General features: G+C 41.1%; 1 protein-coding gene across 8 annotated transcripts in view; it reads left to right on the top strand.

Moving 5' to 3' along the window:
* Positions 1 to 15,663, top strand: part of USP15 (ubiquitin specific peptidase 15) — a 142,043-nt gene that overhangs the window by 102,559 nt on the left and 23,821 nt on the right. For 5 of the 8 annotated variants that reach the window (XM_054025313.1, XM_054025323.1, XM_054025331.1 and 2 more), the window contains 3 exons: positions 7,553 to 7,726; positions 12,067 to 12,225; positions 12,977 to 13,201. In XM_054025313.1, coding sequence (XP_053881288.1) covers positions 7,553 to 7,726; positions 12,067 to 12,225; positions 12,977 to 13,201 — 558 coding nt within the window. Of the gene's footprint in view, positions 1 to 377; positions 822 to 7,552; positions 7,727 to 12,066; positions 12,226 to 12,976; positions 13,202 to 15,663 lie in introns of those variants that run through there. The other 3 variants (XR_008444694.1, XR_008444693.1, XM_054025369.1) reach the window with 3 other exon arrangements.

A 15,663-nucleotide genomic window follows, 5' to 3' on the forward strand; every position in this document is an offset into this window, starting at 1 on the left:
TGTTTGTTTGGTTTCCCCAAACCTAGAACTCCTGTCTTTGCCACCAAAGCAGTCTTATGTTGAAAAAACACCAAGGCAAATTATCTCACCCATTCACTCATTCTTGCTGAGGAAGAATGTCATGTCTCAACCAGACACATTTCTTGATTTCTTAATGCAAAATAATAAGTGAGCATTGGGTTCTGCCTTTAGAATCTTAATCACCCAAAATGTTCAGATAAACTTCTGAACTGAATTTTTAAAACTGTTGAGGTTTGCCTGATGTCAGAATTATTTCTCATCTGTAAATTCATTTTTGTGACGATCCATTACTGTACCTGTAACTGTACAAAAGGTGAGACATCCAGAAAGTTTGCTTCTTTACCTTTATTTTCTAGAAATGCTTTGACTAGGACACATGAAGAAAAGCTGAACAAGTACAAGTAACAATCTTTGACTGCTTTGTCTACCTGACTTCACAAGAGAAAAGGCAAGAAAGATTGGTGAATCTGAATCGCAAAAATTGCATTTTGTAGATTTCATAGGAAGTTGTTTTCCTCTGGTCTTGTGCAACCTTTGGGTGCAGAACTGGAATAAAAAATACTATACTTGAATATGGCTTACCTGCTGGATTGCTTCTTATACTAGTGTATAAAAGAAGAATGGTTGCTCATGGCTAGTAAGTAAACTGGACTTACCCTTAAAAAAACAGTTTCGTACTTCAATTTTGAGTCCCGAGAGAAATGCTTTTTTGCTCATAGCTAGACAGCTTCATCACAAAATTGCATTGGAATAGACTGATGGAAACAGGATTATTTTTTGTTGTTAGTTTGTGTTAATCCTCTTGAGCTAATGTATCTCATCTGGATTTGCCTAAATTTAAAACTAGTCAATTAGAGATCATGATTAACAAGGGGGAATCACTTTTTTTATTGAGGTTTTAGAAAACTATACATTTTGTTCATGTTAGCAAAGATATTAAACTAGTCACACCAAGTAATTAAAAAATTAAGCTTGTTTTCTTTCCTGTTCTCGTTACTGATTTACTAACGTGTTGAGCATATTTGGTCACCTTGATAATTGAGCGTTGTGGAGGAACTGCACTAAAAAGAAGTGATTAAAATTCCACATTACAAAAAAAACAACTTTTTTTTTGAAGGGGATTGCTTCGGCTATTTTCCAGGTACTGGGGAAAATTCCAGTTTAATTGTATGAATTAATAGGATGACCGCCCATGGACAGAAGGATTTGAAGGCAATTGGTGATATGGCACTGAATATTCACAAGTTGATTTGTATCATAAGATTATACTGCCTGACAAATTGAGGGTTCAGTTACATGAGTTACTCATGATCCCAGGTAACTTTGCCAAGATATTTATTTAAAAAAAAAAAGTTGTAGTAAATGCTGCATGTATTTGATAGTGCACCTTATAAAGAAATATATATGGCATTGCCATACAGTTGCAATAGAAACTTGCTCTGAAAGTTGATGTAGAGAACTACTTTTTTACCGTAGGTGAAGTATGTGACACTTGGGCAACAACCCCAGGCATATGCCCTAATTTCATAATAAATTTTTTTTAGTAGTCACCAATATATTGCATTTCTAGTATGACAACAGAATAGTGGTAGTACAAATCTATTGTGTCAGGTTGAGGTTTGTTGATGAAAAATCCCAAGGGGTAACCTAAAATAGACTAAATCACAAATGCTTTAAGGATCTTACACTGCAGTGGAATCTATGCGCTCTGACCAAATCACTGATAAAGAAGAGAAAATTACTTTTGAGGTATTTTTTTCTTTTATCCCTTGAAAATTTGAAACTGAGATGTTTCCTTATCAAACTTTTCTGAGATCAGTGGTGCTCATACAATAGTTGCCTGGCTACTTTTTAAGGAGGAAAAAAGCACTGGTAAATTTGTTTGGAAAGTTTCCTATCTTTTCTCTTCCCTTCTTTGGGTATTGACTTATAAACAGATACCAAAAGGTTGCATTTTAAACCTGCAAGCCTTGACAGTGTTTAAGTTGTATTAGTGTGTGTATATATACCAATTTCATTTCCTAGTCAAGTGATGTAAACATAGACCGCTGGTGAAAATATTCTTTGGGGAGGCTGAGTAAAACTGTCAGATCCTGCTCTCTGGGGTGGGGGAGGTGTTGCAGTTTCTGTCCCAACCTGGAGGGAAGACCCCATGGTGGAAGGAAAATGAGCCAACCATGCACTCATCCAGCAGCAGTAGCTCCTGTTGGACCCGGCTCCATGCTCTATGCTCTGGTTCATTGGCTCTTGCCGCCTGCAGACTTACTGTGGCAGGCTCCGAATGATGGGGGACTAGCCATCTGACCTCCCCAACAAGATGGGGGGAGGGATGGTCACCAGCCCCACATAACACTCCAAAGTGAAGAAAAGATGCTAATACCAGGGGTCAAGGGATTGGGGGAGGGGAGGTTTCTAGATGAGCCATAGGGAACTAGAGCAGTTAAAGGGAGAGGGGCGGGTGAAGCCAGGACTTGGAGGTATTTGGGGTGATTTATAAGGTATATGGATTTCGGTGTTGGGAGGACAGCAGAAGGGCACTGCGGGAGTAAGTATGGATGGGCAGCAGGGGAGAAGAGGGAGGTTGTGACAGGGAAGTGGTTTGAGGGATGGGGGGGACTATAGAGGAGGTTTTAAGAGGTGGGTTTGTTGGGAAATGGGACTTGGAATGGTGAGCGGTGGCAGGGGGCTTGGCAGGGTGATGCTTTATGGATGCATTTGGGGAGTTGTGCGATGGGGTAGGTTTATTTGGGGAAATGGGAGTTGGTATGGTGGAGAGGTGAGATCAGTGGGGGGCTGTGGCAGGAGGAGGTTCTGTGGGGTTTGGGTTTATTTGGAGGGTGCAAAGAGGTTGGGTGTGTTTGGAGATGAGATATCAGGGGGATTGATGGTGGGTTTAAGCAGGAGCTGGGAGATGGGTTATTTGGGGATTGGGTAGGAGTCTGTGGCTGGGGAGAGTTATTTGGGGTTCTGTGGTAAGGGGATTGTGGAAGTTCAAGGGGCGGGGTGGGAGGGACAACAGTGCCAATGGCCACAGCTGGCTGTATCTGGTTCCATCTTCTGCAGTCCCTTTCCACCTCCATCTCACTTCCTCCATCCCTCTCTCCCTCACTGGCACTAACCCCAGCTCCACTCACAGGGACTGAGTCATTGCAACTGTACCAGGGATGGGGCTGGCTTGCTGCATGCTGGTTGTGCTCAAGATGGACTCTGCCTGCAGCATCACTGTGGGGCCCCACAGATTCACCTCATCCCGCTGCAGTGCTCTGGGGACTCTCCTGGTTTGTCCTGCTGCTGGGCAGTCAGGAAGCTCAATGCCAAGCTGGCTCTGGCACCACAGGAGGCAGAGCTATGCCTGCTGATCTGGACTGTACAGGTGGGCAGCAGGGCTCACATTTGGAAGGGCTGAGCCTCTTCTACCATTAGCTATCTGCTGCCACTGACTGTAAGAAATGTCTTCAATATTTGTGGCTCCAATGTCCAGGTAGGCTACCAGTTCTATCATTCAGGAGCAAAAAGATGCATTAGCCATAGTCATGTATTAACTATTTCTTGGTTTTGAGCAGTTAATGACTGAAGAATCTTTGGTTCTTCTAGGTGTAAAAAAAAAAAAAAAAAAAAAAGTTTTTTCCCCCTCTGGAGGTGTGGAGATATTAACATGGGATAAACAGTAATCTTTGATTCTTCTATGACACTTGGTATTTTTGGAGTATCAGCAGTGGCAGATTACTTGTATCCTTGGGACTGAGTCCTCTAAAGAAACACAGGATTGGTAAATAAAATTCTGTGTGATTATTTATTTGCCAAAGCTCTGTGTAGACAGGTAAACCTTGCTGAAAGATTTTGCTTTTGGGTTTGTTTGGGTTGGTTTGTTTGTCCTGTGATGCTGCAATAAGCTTTGGGCCTGTTGACATCAAGAGCTACAGAATTTAAGTGAGCATCATGTTGTTTGCACTATCATGACCTGTTTTTCCTTTCAGGAGCAGCAATATGTATTCAGCAATATTGTTAGCTTAAAACACACAGTTTTGGACTAACTCGTATTAAATCTTGGAGTCTGACCTGTATGCCAGAGTTCCTAACCAAAAAAAGCTCAGTGTTCTAATTTTCGTTACTATTTCCTTAATCAATGCTTTTTTTAGTAATTCTTTTGCTGTAACTGACTTTGCTGATGACTTTAAAGATATTAAGATGTCCCAGGTTGAGAGTCTTGAATTGGCGTTTTGTTAACGGAAGCCACTACTCTGCTCGATGGTGTCCGAGGGAAGGGCTCCTCTGTCACACCGACCAGCATCCAACCTGGAAATCAGTACTGAGCCCGGTACAGATACTCAAGACCTGGAACAGCAGGATCTGGTCAGAGCAGAAGAGGAGGCGGAGGGCTCCCTGCCAGTGCAGACCTCCTCCTCCTGAGAGAAGGCAGTGTCAGGGATGGGTGGCTCGACACCTCTGGATGACTTCAAAGCTGACCAGGATCTATTGAAGAGAGTGGCCTCAAACCTAGGGCTGGAATTGGAGATACTGAAAGACTCCTCCCACAGCCTGGTCAACATCTTCGCTGGAGTGGCTCCGTCAAGGGTGGCCCTACCCCTCAACGAGACCAGTATCGGTTCAATCAAAACCTTATAGCAGATGCCGTCCTCTCTGCCCTCCCACTTCAGAGGGCAGAGAAGAAGTACTTGTTCCCACCATGGGGTATGAGTACTTATATTCCCATCCCCCTCCTGGGTCTCTTAGTGGTCTCTGCAGCCAATGAAAGAGACAGGCAGGGGCTGCAAGGTGTGACCCCCAAGGCGAAGGACTCAAAGAAACTAGACCTTTTTGGTAGAAAGGTTTATTCTACTTGCCATTTACCCCTCCGCATCTCCAACCAGCAGGCGTTGGTTGTATGGAGGTCTGACTTTAACGTCTGGGATCCATTTCAAAACTTAAGGACTCGCTGCCCCAGGAATCCAAACAGAAATTCTCGACTCTGGTGGAGGAAGGGAAGGCTATAGCTAGGGCTTCCCTGCCCTTGACACCGTGGATGCAGCTCCCAGAACTATTGCATCAGCAGTAGTCATGCAAAGGTGCTCTTGGTGCCAGTCCTCAGGCCTACCACTGGAGGTTCAACAGTTCCTTCTGGACCTTCGGTTGGAGAGAGTTTCCCTCTTCTCAGAGCCGATGGATGGGCCTCTATGTCCCAGCACCTTCAAGGAAGCACTTCAGACCTCATCAACTATGCCAGAACCTGTTTAAGAAGGGAAGCAGGGGCTATAAGCACAGACAACCACCCCGATCTGCTTCAACCTCGCTACCGGGCCCTCACAGATATTTGGGAGGCCCCAAGCAGAAATGTTCCCCAGTGCATAATCTTCTCATCAGGTCAAATGGGACAAGTGGATGGTAGGCTTCCTCCTAATTATCTGCAGTACACATCTGAATTTGATGTCTGAAGTCCTGCTGATTTAACTCCTGTCTATAATCTCTTCAAGAGAGAAACATTTTCATAAAAATATTTAGTCTCTCTCAAAATTTAAGGAAGCTGATCTAACCACCCACTGAGAATTACTGAGAAAGGTCACTTCACTTTTCATTGAATGTTGTTAGATGAGAAATTATCTTTAAGTTTGAATTTGATTGGCTCTGTCAGGAAAAGATAGAATATCAGTCCATTGCTGTTACTGTACTAGTATTTGATATTTTGACATGTCCATCCACGTAAATAATCTCATTTTCTTATCACTCCTGTAACCTTGATGCTTCGGCCAGGAGAAGCCAGTTTATTAGTCTTCCAAGTTCTTAAACAAGCTGTAGTAAATACTTGTGAACAGTGTCTTTTCCCATGGTTGGTGGAAGTTAGACTCTCAACTTTGAAACACAATATTTAATCTCTATTATGGCTTGTTCTTGGGGCATTTGAAGTGTATACTGTATTCTGCCGGTGAAACTTTTCAAAAGCCATCCCTCATGGTAGTGCCAGTAATGACAACTGCCACTGTAGCAACTAGGCTTGGTATAAAACCATTACATGTGTTGGGTATCAGAGGAGCAGCCGTGTTAGTCTGTATCCACAAAAAGAACAGGAGTACTTGTGGCACCTTAGAGACTAACAAATATATTTGAGCATAAGCTTTTGTGGGCTACAGCCCACTTCATCGGATGCATAGAATGGAACACATGGTGAGGAGATATATATTCACATACAGAGAACATGAAAAGGTGAGAGTTGTCCTACCAACTCTAAAAGGCTAATTAATTAAGAGAAAAAACTTTTGTAGTGATAATCAAGATAGCCCATTACAGACAGTTTGACAAGAGGTGTGAGAATACTTAACATGGGGAAATAGATTCAATGTGTGTAATGGCTCAGCCATTCCCAGTCTCTGTTCAAGCCTAAGTTGATATTGTCTAATTTGCATATTAATTCAAGTTCAGCAGTTTCTCGTTGGAGTCTATTTTTGAAGCTTTTCAAAAGCTTATGGGTCTGCTCTGGGAATGCCAGTTCGGGTTTCAGGCCTTTAGCCTTCATCTCCCTGGACAGGAATCTCTGTCTTTTCTCTCTCCAGACAAGGATTTTAGGTCACAGTCCCCTGCAGTTCACTTTTGATATCCCCAGCAAGCCAGTTTGACTGCAGACAGCACCTAAACTCTGCTCTCTCTCCAAGGGCTGTGAACAATGTATGTCAACAGTTGCAAGTTACCACACAGCTTTTTCACAGCAGAGTACATCTATTCAGGCCATAAAGCATTTAGAAAATAAATAAATAAAAGGACTTACACTCACACTAAACATACCAGAAATTGTCCAAGGCTTTAGCAAGTTAAAAAGCTTCCAACCCTTCAGCAAGGGCTTGGCTTGGCTCCCCCCTCGGGCAAAAGTTCATGTCAGTTGGAAAGAATGCTCTGAGTCTCTTTAAACTCAACTCAAAGACTAACAGATGTATTTGGGCATAATCTGAAGAAGTGGGTTTTTTACCCACGGAAGCTTATGCCCAAATAAATCTGTTAGCCTTTAAGGTGCCACTGGACTCCCTGTTGTTTTTGTGGATGCAGACTAACACAGCTAGCCCCTGATACTTTAAACTCAACTGTTATATGCCAAGTTCTTCCTTTGTACCTTTGCCTTTCTTCTGGGACTGCCCTAACCCCAATATATGCAAACCACTCTAGAGGAAAGTACTTCTCTGGAGCTGCTAACAATCTCAGGGACTTTCGTAATCTTTCCCTACTGTTGTTACTTCCTAGGGGAGCTGTGCTATCTATCCCATCTTGGATTTGCATACAATCTCTCACCCACAATGATATATAAAATATTCATAAATGTAATACAACGTGATCCCCAAATACACTGCATATGGCTGCAATACCTATCATAATTACTGCTTCTACAGAATGTTGTAATTTCTTTCCTGCAGGTATTATAATTCATTTATTAACAGGCAAATATTTATTATATTTGACTTACAGAAAAATGGCTACTTTAACATTTTTTGCAGAGTTAATTAAAATCACCCTTCTTTTTATTTTAAGTATTTAATATTTCCATTCACAGTGTCTGAGCAACACTCCTCCACTAACAGAATACTTCCTAAATGACAAATATCAGGACGAGCTAAATTTTGACAATCCTTTAGGAATGCGAGGTGAAATAGCAAAAGCGTATGCAGAGCTCATCAAGCAAATGTGGTCAGGAAAATACAGCTACGTCACACCAAGAGCATTTAAGGTTGGTATTACTTAAATTATAATTTGTTTGAATGTATACAGTGAATTTGTTTTCACAGCTGAAGTAAATGAAACTTATAATACATATAACAAATAATTAGAGCTGTTGATTAATCACAGTTAACTCACACAATTAACTCAAAAAAATTAATCACGATAAAAAAAATTAATTGCGATTAATCGCAGTTTTAATCACACTGTTAAACAATAGAATACCAGTTGAAATGTATTAAATATTTTGGATGTTTTTCTACATTTTCATATATATTGTATTATGTGTTGTAATTGAAATCGAAGTGTACATTATTTTGGATTACAAATATTTGCACTATAAAAATGATAAACAAAAGAAATAGTATTTTTCAATTCACCTCATACAAGTATTGTAGTGCAGTCTTTTTGTCGTGAAAGTGCAGCTTATAAATGTAGATTTTTTTTGTTACATAACTGCACTCAAAAACAAAACAATGTAGAACTTCAGAGCCCACAAGTCCACTCAGTCCTCCTAATTGTTCAGCCAATTGCTAAGACAGACAAGTTTGTTCACATTTACAGGACATAATGCTGCCCTCTTCTTATTTACAATGTCACCAGAAAGTGAGAACAGGCATTTCCATGGCACTTTTGTAGACGGCATTTCAAAGTATTTACATACCAGATATGCTAAACATTCGTATGCCCCTTCATGTTTCGGCCACCGTTCCAGAGGACAGGCTTCCATGCTGATGGTGCTCATTAAAAAAATAATGCGTTAAATAAATTTGTGACTGAACTCCTTGTGGGATAATTGTATGTCCCCTGCTCTGTTTTATCCACATTCTGCCATATATTTCATGCTATAGCAGTCTCAGATCATGACCCAGCACATGTTCATTTTAAGAACACTTTCATTGCAAATTTGACAATATGCAAAGAAGGTACCAATGTGAGATTTCTAAAGATAGCTACAGCACTTGGCCCAGGTTTAAGAATCTGAAGTGCCTTCCAAAATCTCAGAAGGACGAGGTGTAGAGCATGCTTTCAGAAGTCTTAAAAGAGCAACACTCTGATGCAGAAACTACAGAACCCAAACCACCAAAAAAGAAAATCAAACTTCTGCTGGTGTCATCTGACTCAGATAATGAAAATGAACCTGCATTGGCCGGCACTGCTTTGGATAGTTATCGAGCAGAACCCGTGATCAGCATGGACACGTGCTCTGAAATGGTGGTTGAAGCATGAAGGGACATATGAATCTTTAGCGCATGTGGCACGTAAATATCTTGCAACGCCGGCTACAACAGTGCCATGCGAACACCTGTTCTCACTTTAAGGTGACATTGTAAACAAGAAGTGGGCAGCATTATTTCCTGCACATGTGAACAAACTTGTTTGTCTGAGCAATTGGCTGAAAAAGAAATAGGACTGAATGGACTTGCAGGCTCTAAAACTACATTGTTTTGTTTTTGAATGCACTTTTTTTGTACATAATTCTACATTTGTAAGTTCAACTTTTGTGATAAAGAGATTGCATAACAGTACTTGTATTAGGTCAGGGGTGGGCAAACTTTTTGGCCCAAGGGCCACATCTGGGTGGGGAAATCGCATGCAGGACAATAAATGTAGGGCTGGGGCAGGAGGTTGGGCTGCGGGAGGGAGTGTGGGGTGTGGTGTGCAGGAAGGGGCTCAAGGCAAGGGGTTGGGGCATAGGAGGGGTGCAGAGTGTACAAGGGGGATCCGGGCAGGGGGTTGGGATAAGGAGTGCAGGAGGGGGCTCAGCAGGGGGTTGGGGTGCAGAGTGTGGGAGGGGACTCAGGGCAGGGGTTTGGGGTGCAGGGAGGGGTGCGGAGTGCGAGAGGGGGCTCAGGGCAGGAGGTTGAGGTGCAGGAGGAGTGCGGCAGGGGCTCGGTGCAGGAGAGGTGCGGCAGGGGGTTGGGGTGCAAGAAGGGTTCGGGGTGCACGCTGCAGACTGGCGACGCTTACCTTGAGCAGCTCCGGGGTGGCAGCTGTGCGCAGTGGGGCTAAGGCAGGCTCGTGGATACCCATTCCCAGCCAGTGAGAGCTGCGGGAGGGCGGTGCCTGCAGGCGAGGGCAGCACACAGAGCCTCTACCCCGCCGCCGCAGGGCCGTGGTGCCAGCTGCTTCCGGGAGCAGGGCCAGGGCAGGCAGGGAGCCTGCCTTAGCCCCGCGGCACCACAGGGGTGGCAATCCCGCAGGCTGGATCCAAAGCCCTGATCGGCTGGATCCAAAGCCCTGATCGGCTGGATCTAACCTGCGGGCCGTCATTTGCCCACCCCTGTATTAGGTGAAATACTGTTTCTTTTGTTTTTTTTTACAGTGCAGACATTTGTAATCAAAAATAAATATTAAGTGAGCACTGTACACTTTGTATTCTGCGTTGTAATTGAAATCAATATATTTGAAAATGTAGAAAACATCCAAAAATATTTAAATAAATGGTATTCTATTATTATTTAACAATGCGATTAATAGAGATAATTTTTTTAATTGTTTGACAGCCCTACAAATAATTTTAAAAATTGAGTTTTGAAACAGTGAGCTAGCAGTCCATTCAGTTGACTTTCTCTTAACAATTTAGATCAGCAAAGTAGGTGAGGTAATATCTTTTATTGGACCAACTTCTGTTGGTGAGAGAGACAAGCTTTTGAAAATTCTCCCTCTCACCAACATAAGTTGTTCCAATATCATCTGACCCACCTTGTCGCTCTAATATCCTGAGACCAACACAGCTACAACATCTCTGTATACATCATAATTTTTCAGTCAACTACTTAATTTCTTAAGCAAAAAAACAAAAAAAGCCCCTAGTTATTCTTTTTGCTGTGCTTTGAATTCATTATATATATTTTAATTCAAAATATGTTAGTTCTAGCATCATTTCTGTAGTGCTACATCTTTCCCTTGATAAATTTTGGGGCTGTTTGATCTTGACTTTAACATGGTCTCAAGACGTTTTTTCTATAATCTAGTCAGAATTTTATGTAATTTTCCCGGGCTCTTTTACACGAATAAGACTTTTTCTCTATGCTATTTGAATAATTTAGAAACTTAAGACCATGTACGATATATTTCCTGTATTCTGCTTCTCTTTAAAAAGTAATGTGGACTGTACATAGTATTTTAAATAGGACACCACTGATTCATGTTACAGTGCTATAGTTTCCTTTCTTTAATTTGATATTGTATTTTTATATCCCAGATCTTTGTTAGCTTTTGGTTATTTTTAATCATGCTAATGTTTTTAGTTATCAGTCTTCATTGTCTTCTGGTCAGTTACTTCTCTACCATATATTTTTCTACTTCCATGCTTTTTTCCTTTCATTAATATTTTTACCTTATAATTCTCTTCTAACAGTGTTTTGTCTCTTGCATATGTCTGTCAATTAGTTGGTTTTTTTTTTTTCTCTATTCTTTCATTTACATTTGTGGGGGATTGGAAGAGGTGTTTTTTTTTTTCTTTCAATTTTGCTGCATTAGATTAACCCCCTACTGGTGATAGCTGTCGTCAGCAGTAGTAGGTCATTGCACCATGGGGCCATTTCACCACCCAGAAAGCAAATAATGTTTACCCAGGGAGGGCAGCATTAAACTGTGGCTAGAGCTCCATTAGTGCCCTGCCTGTAGAGGCTATGGGGAGGAGGAGCTGAATCATTGCATCATCTCTACTTCCTCTTTCCCTCCTGGATATGCCCCTTTGCTGGCCATACCACCACTTTCCTACTTTTGGGGTGTCACTGTGGCTCCACGCTCCCTCATTAGCAGTGATTGATCTGCCATTGTTTGCCAGCCCCAAATCATTTCTGAAAAAAATATCCTAATTGACCCTTCTTCCTCATTCAACTGGTTTGACGAGCTTTAGTCTGCTTCTCTTGTACTAACATAGCAGCCTGTACTCCTATTTTGTCATTATAGTGTTTACTACTACGGCACTTTCCAAAGGGAATCTGAATGTCTCACAAACATTTAAGAATTTATCCTTACAATGCACCCCTTTGCAAATGGAGACACTGAGTCACAGAGAGGTGCTAAGTGACTAGTCTAAGGAGTAATCTGTAGTATTGCTGGGAATAGAACCCAGACCTCCTGAGTACCAGTCCAGTGTTTTTTAACCACAAAAACATTCTTCCTCTCCAAGAGCTGCTCCTGTGCAAGCATGTTCAGCTATGTAATATTCCTTGCTAGGGCGCCTGAGTGGCAGCCATTCCTCAAAACACAAGGTACCAGATACAATCATTGATTTCTAAGTATTGTGACATGCTGGTAGCCCCATGCTATTTGTTTGTTTACACAAAATCAAACATTACATTTCTCAAACTGAAAATTCTCATATGTGCTCTCTAGACACAAGTGGGACGATTTGCACCTCAGTTTTCTGGATATCAGCAACAAGACTGTCAAGAACTTCTAGCTTTTCTCTTAGATGGTTTACATGAGGATTTGAATCGGATTAGGAAAAAGCCTTATATTCAATTAAAGGATGCAGATGGAAGGCCGGACAAGGTAATGTTCTTAGTATTGGTTTTCTTTGTATTTTAGTTCATTACTTAATGCTACAGTATGTTGTAAGATATTGTTGCCCCTTTGTCAAGCATTAACATCTTTGGGGGCTGCTTTGAGGGTCATCTTTTCAGTGGAAGAGAATTTAGTGATACAAAGACTCGAGATATTCTCTAGTCTCATTTATTTACATGTACACAATTCCTGTTTCCTTTGAAAAGAGATAGCAAAAACAGCATCAAGGCTATACAAAAGTAATTCCAACACACCAAGAAAATCAGCTGCATTTTGGACCCCTGGTCTTGCACTTGGTCTTACAATCTCCTACTTTCAGCATACTTGTTAGTTCCTGTGTCCTGCCTCTCTCATCTATACCCCTAATTGGGGAAACTCCAGAGCTCTAAGTTGCTTGTCTATAGAGCATCATTATACACACTCACTAACGCTGGGCTACTTCAGATGGGGATTTTTGTCTTAAACTTCTTTTTGTCCAATTACTTAGCCAAATAAATCAAACATCCATTGGAGCTGATTTCTTAGTCTGTATCCTAACAAGTGTTTAACTCACACAATCCCCTTAACAATTGAGGTGTCATTGCTGTTGTCAACCCTTGTGCAGTCCTTGGGGTCAGACTTTTTTTGTACATTTAACCCATGTAATGGATAGTCTCATATTAACTATTTGTATCAGTAGTATATAACGTGCATTTCGTTAGTGTTTTTTGCTATAACCCAAGTTCTGTTTTAATTGTAGGTGGTTGCTGAGGAAGCCTGGGAGAACCATTTGAAAAGAAATGATTCCATCATTGTAGATATATTTCATGGGCTTTTTAAATCCACCCTTGTTTGTCCTGAATGTGCTAAGATTTCTGTAACCTTTGATCCCTTTTGTTACTTGACACTTCCATTACCCATGAAAAAAGATCGCACTTTGGAAGTTTATTTAGTTAGAATGGATCCACTTACTAAACCTATGCAGGTAAGAAATATTTTTGTTTACGTAAAACATCGTCTGTGGTGTTTAAAAACTTTTTTTGTGTTCATATTTTTAATACTTGACAGAACAGGCAATAAATCTGACAAATTAAATTTGTCAGGATGGTACGGTTTTTTTGACTTTCATCTCTGTGTTACTTATTAATGAGAAAACTTTGTAAAAGACACATTTTACTTTAACTCTACTCAATTTCAAGGAAGATATTGATAGTTTATTTTACTACTATATTATAATAAATTTTCCCTAACCTTTTAAATCCAGGCTGTGCTCCTTCTTCTTCTTCTTCTTCTTCTTGTTAGTTTGTTTCCAATATTGTCAAAATAAGCTACTTGCTATGCAAACATAAAGAAATGCACAGACCCTGCCCCAAGTCTGAAATGACAAACATCAAAAGTTTGGTGGAGTACAACGCACTAGTAAAGTGAGATCTTGATACAGATTTTTATTTTTATTAAATATGTAAATTATGCCCAGTTGCCCTCAACTTTCCATTATTAGTCAACAAATATTTTGTAGTCATTATTGAAGGATCTTCAGAAAATATTTGAATGTGGAAAGGGTGGTCTTTTGGGCCAATTCAAGAGCGAATTACATGCGAAAGGAGTGACTTGGAACAAAGGATATAGACTATTGTGGGAGAAGCAGACATTGAGATTCACAGACTGTAGTTGGTGGAAGAGATTGTAGGAGATATGGAAGGGGGGTTAAATAGGAAGGGGCTGAGTTGTGAAAGCCCTCGAATACTTGAACTTGGTGTAATAGAGGAGAAGGAACAGTGGAAGATGGGAGAGGAGAGTGACAAGGCCAGAACTGAGTTACTTTAGCAGCAATGTTCTTTGGACTGAAGGGGACAATGTGCATGTTAAGTAGGCCAGAAAGGAGACAAGTATAGTTAGTGAGGTGGGAGACAAGAACCTGATGAGAGTTTCTGCTGCAGGAGCAGAAAGGAGGTTGGCTTGTGGAGGGGGAAATGTCGGGTTTAGACATAATCTGGTTGGATGGGTCAAGGGAAAGAGGAGTCGAAGATAGCAGTTACATGACTGAGTAACAGAAAGGGAGGAAAAAGCAGGAGTTGAGTTGAGGTTAAGGTAATAGTGTGACTTTCAGGAGAAGTTGAATAGACAGGTTGAGCCCTCATGGTTCAACATGACATTTTTTTAAATTTGCAAATTAACTCATGAGATAATTGTCTATTTCTAATTACTCTTGTGTTTCTTTGCGCATAAGTGCTAAGAAGTGTCTGTCTGACATTCTCTTGGGACAGACTGTATGCGTGCACAGGCAGATATGTTTCTGGACACAATTAATCCTGAAGAGTTTAATGTTAAATCTTTATTTTGGTCGTCTGATCAGTGTTCTGAATCTCCATGCAGGAACCCAGAGTTCAATCACTTCCCCAGGGTGAAAGTGGTGCAAAATAGTGTCTGTATTCACACAAAACAGCAATCCATTTGGCAAGTTAAAAAGTTGCATTTTAGTCTTTGAAAAAGCACTGGCAAGCCTATAGTTAGAAAGATTGCCTAGAATTAAAAATAATAGATCATCTTTGGAGTTCTTACCACAGTTAAAGAAAAGTTTCACCTGCTTGTTCCTTCCAGTTTTTCCTGAGTAGTATCTAGAATGTCTAACTTCAGTTTTTATAATAGTTGTTAACACCATGTGACCATGCTTGGCTTGACTTGACTTTTTTCCTTTAATGGAATTAAAAACAAACAAACAAACAAAAAAAATCCAGGCAAATACCTTGCAAAGCAAAGAAAAAGAAAATGAACAGTTGGCAAAATTTTCAAGTCCCTCAGTTCCATTTTCCAAAGAGACTTAGGAGTGTCAGTCCCACTGACCTTCAGGGGTATTTTAGCTAAGTGTCTGAGGCCATGTCTACACTACAAACTTTGTTCGGTCAATGCAAATTCTGTTGTCATTCAATCTCCGCAGATAGTATATTGTTTAGGCATGTGTGTACTTGCCTGCTTGAATTGGCGCTGTGCATGTTCACCAAGAGTGTTTGTGTTGATGCAAAGTGTGGTGTGCTTCCGGTAGGTATCCCAGTGTGCTCTGCACCACTGTCTGGTGCAATACCTATTGGGAAGTGTTTGCAATGCATTGTGGGGTAGAAATGAATCATGCCAGGGTTGAGTGGGAGCTATGGGTCAAGTTTCCATCATTCAACTTTCTCCATCCCGTAATGCCATCCGTATCCCATAATTTTCAGGCTATTTTTTTTAAATCCCACAAACCCACACGGCACTTTTTGCTCTCTGCCATCTCTGACAGAAGCATGAACCCACATAGCTGTGCACTATTGTCATGAATATCGCAAATACAGGAGGCACACTCCTCCAGTATTTGCAGACTCTCAGAAAGAACTGCATCAACAGGAGACATGACAATTTCTGGGAGGACAGATTGCCGAGGAATATAGCAAAAAAAAAAAAAAAATTAAG

The sequence above is a fragment of the Malaclemys terrapin genome, chromosome 1, assembly GCF_027887155.1.
Source record: "Malaclemys terrapin pileata isolate rMalTer1 chromosome 1, rMalTer1.hap1, whole genome shotgun sequence".
Classification (NCBI taxonomy): domain Eukaryota; kingdom Metazoa; phylum Chordata; order Testudines; family Emydidae; genus Malaclemys; species Malaclemys terrapin.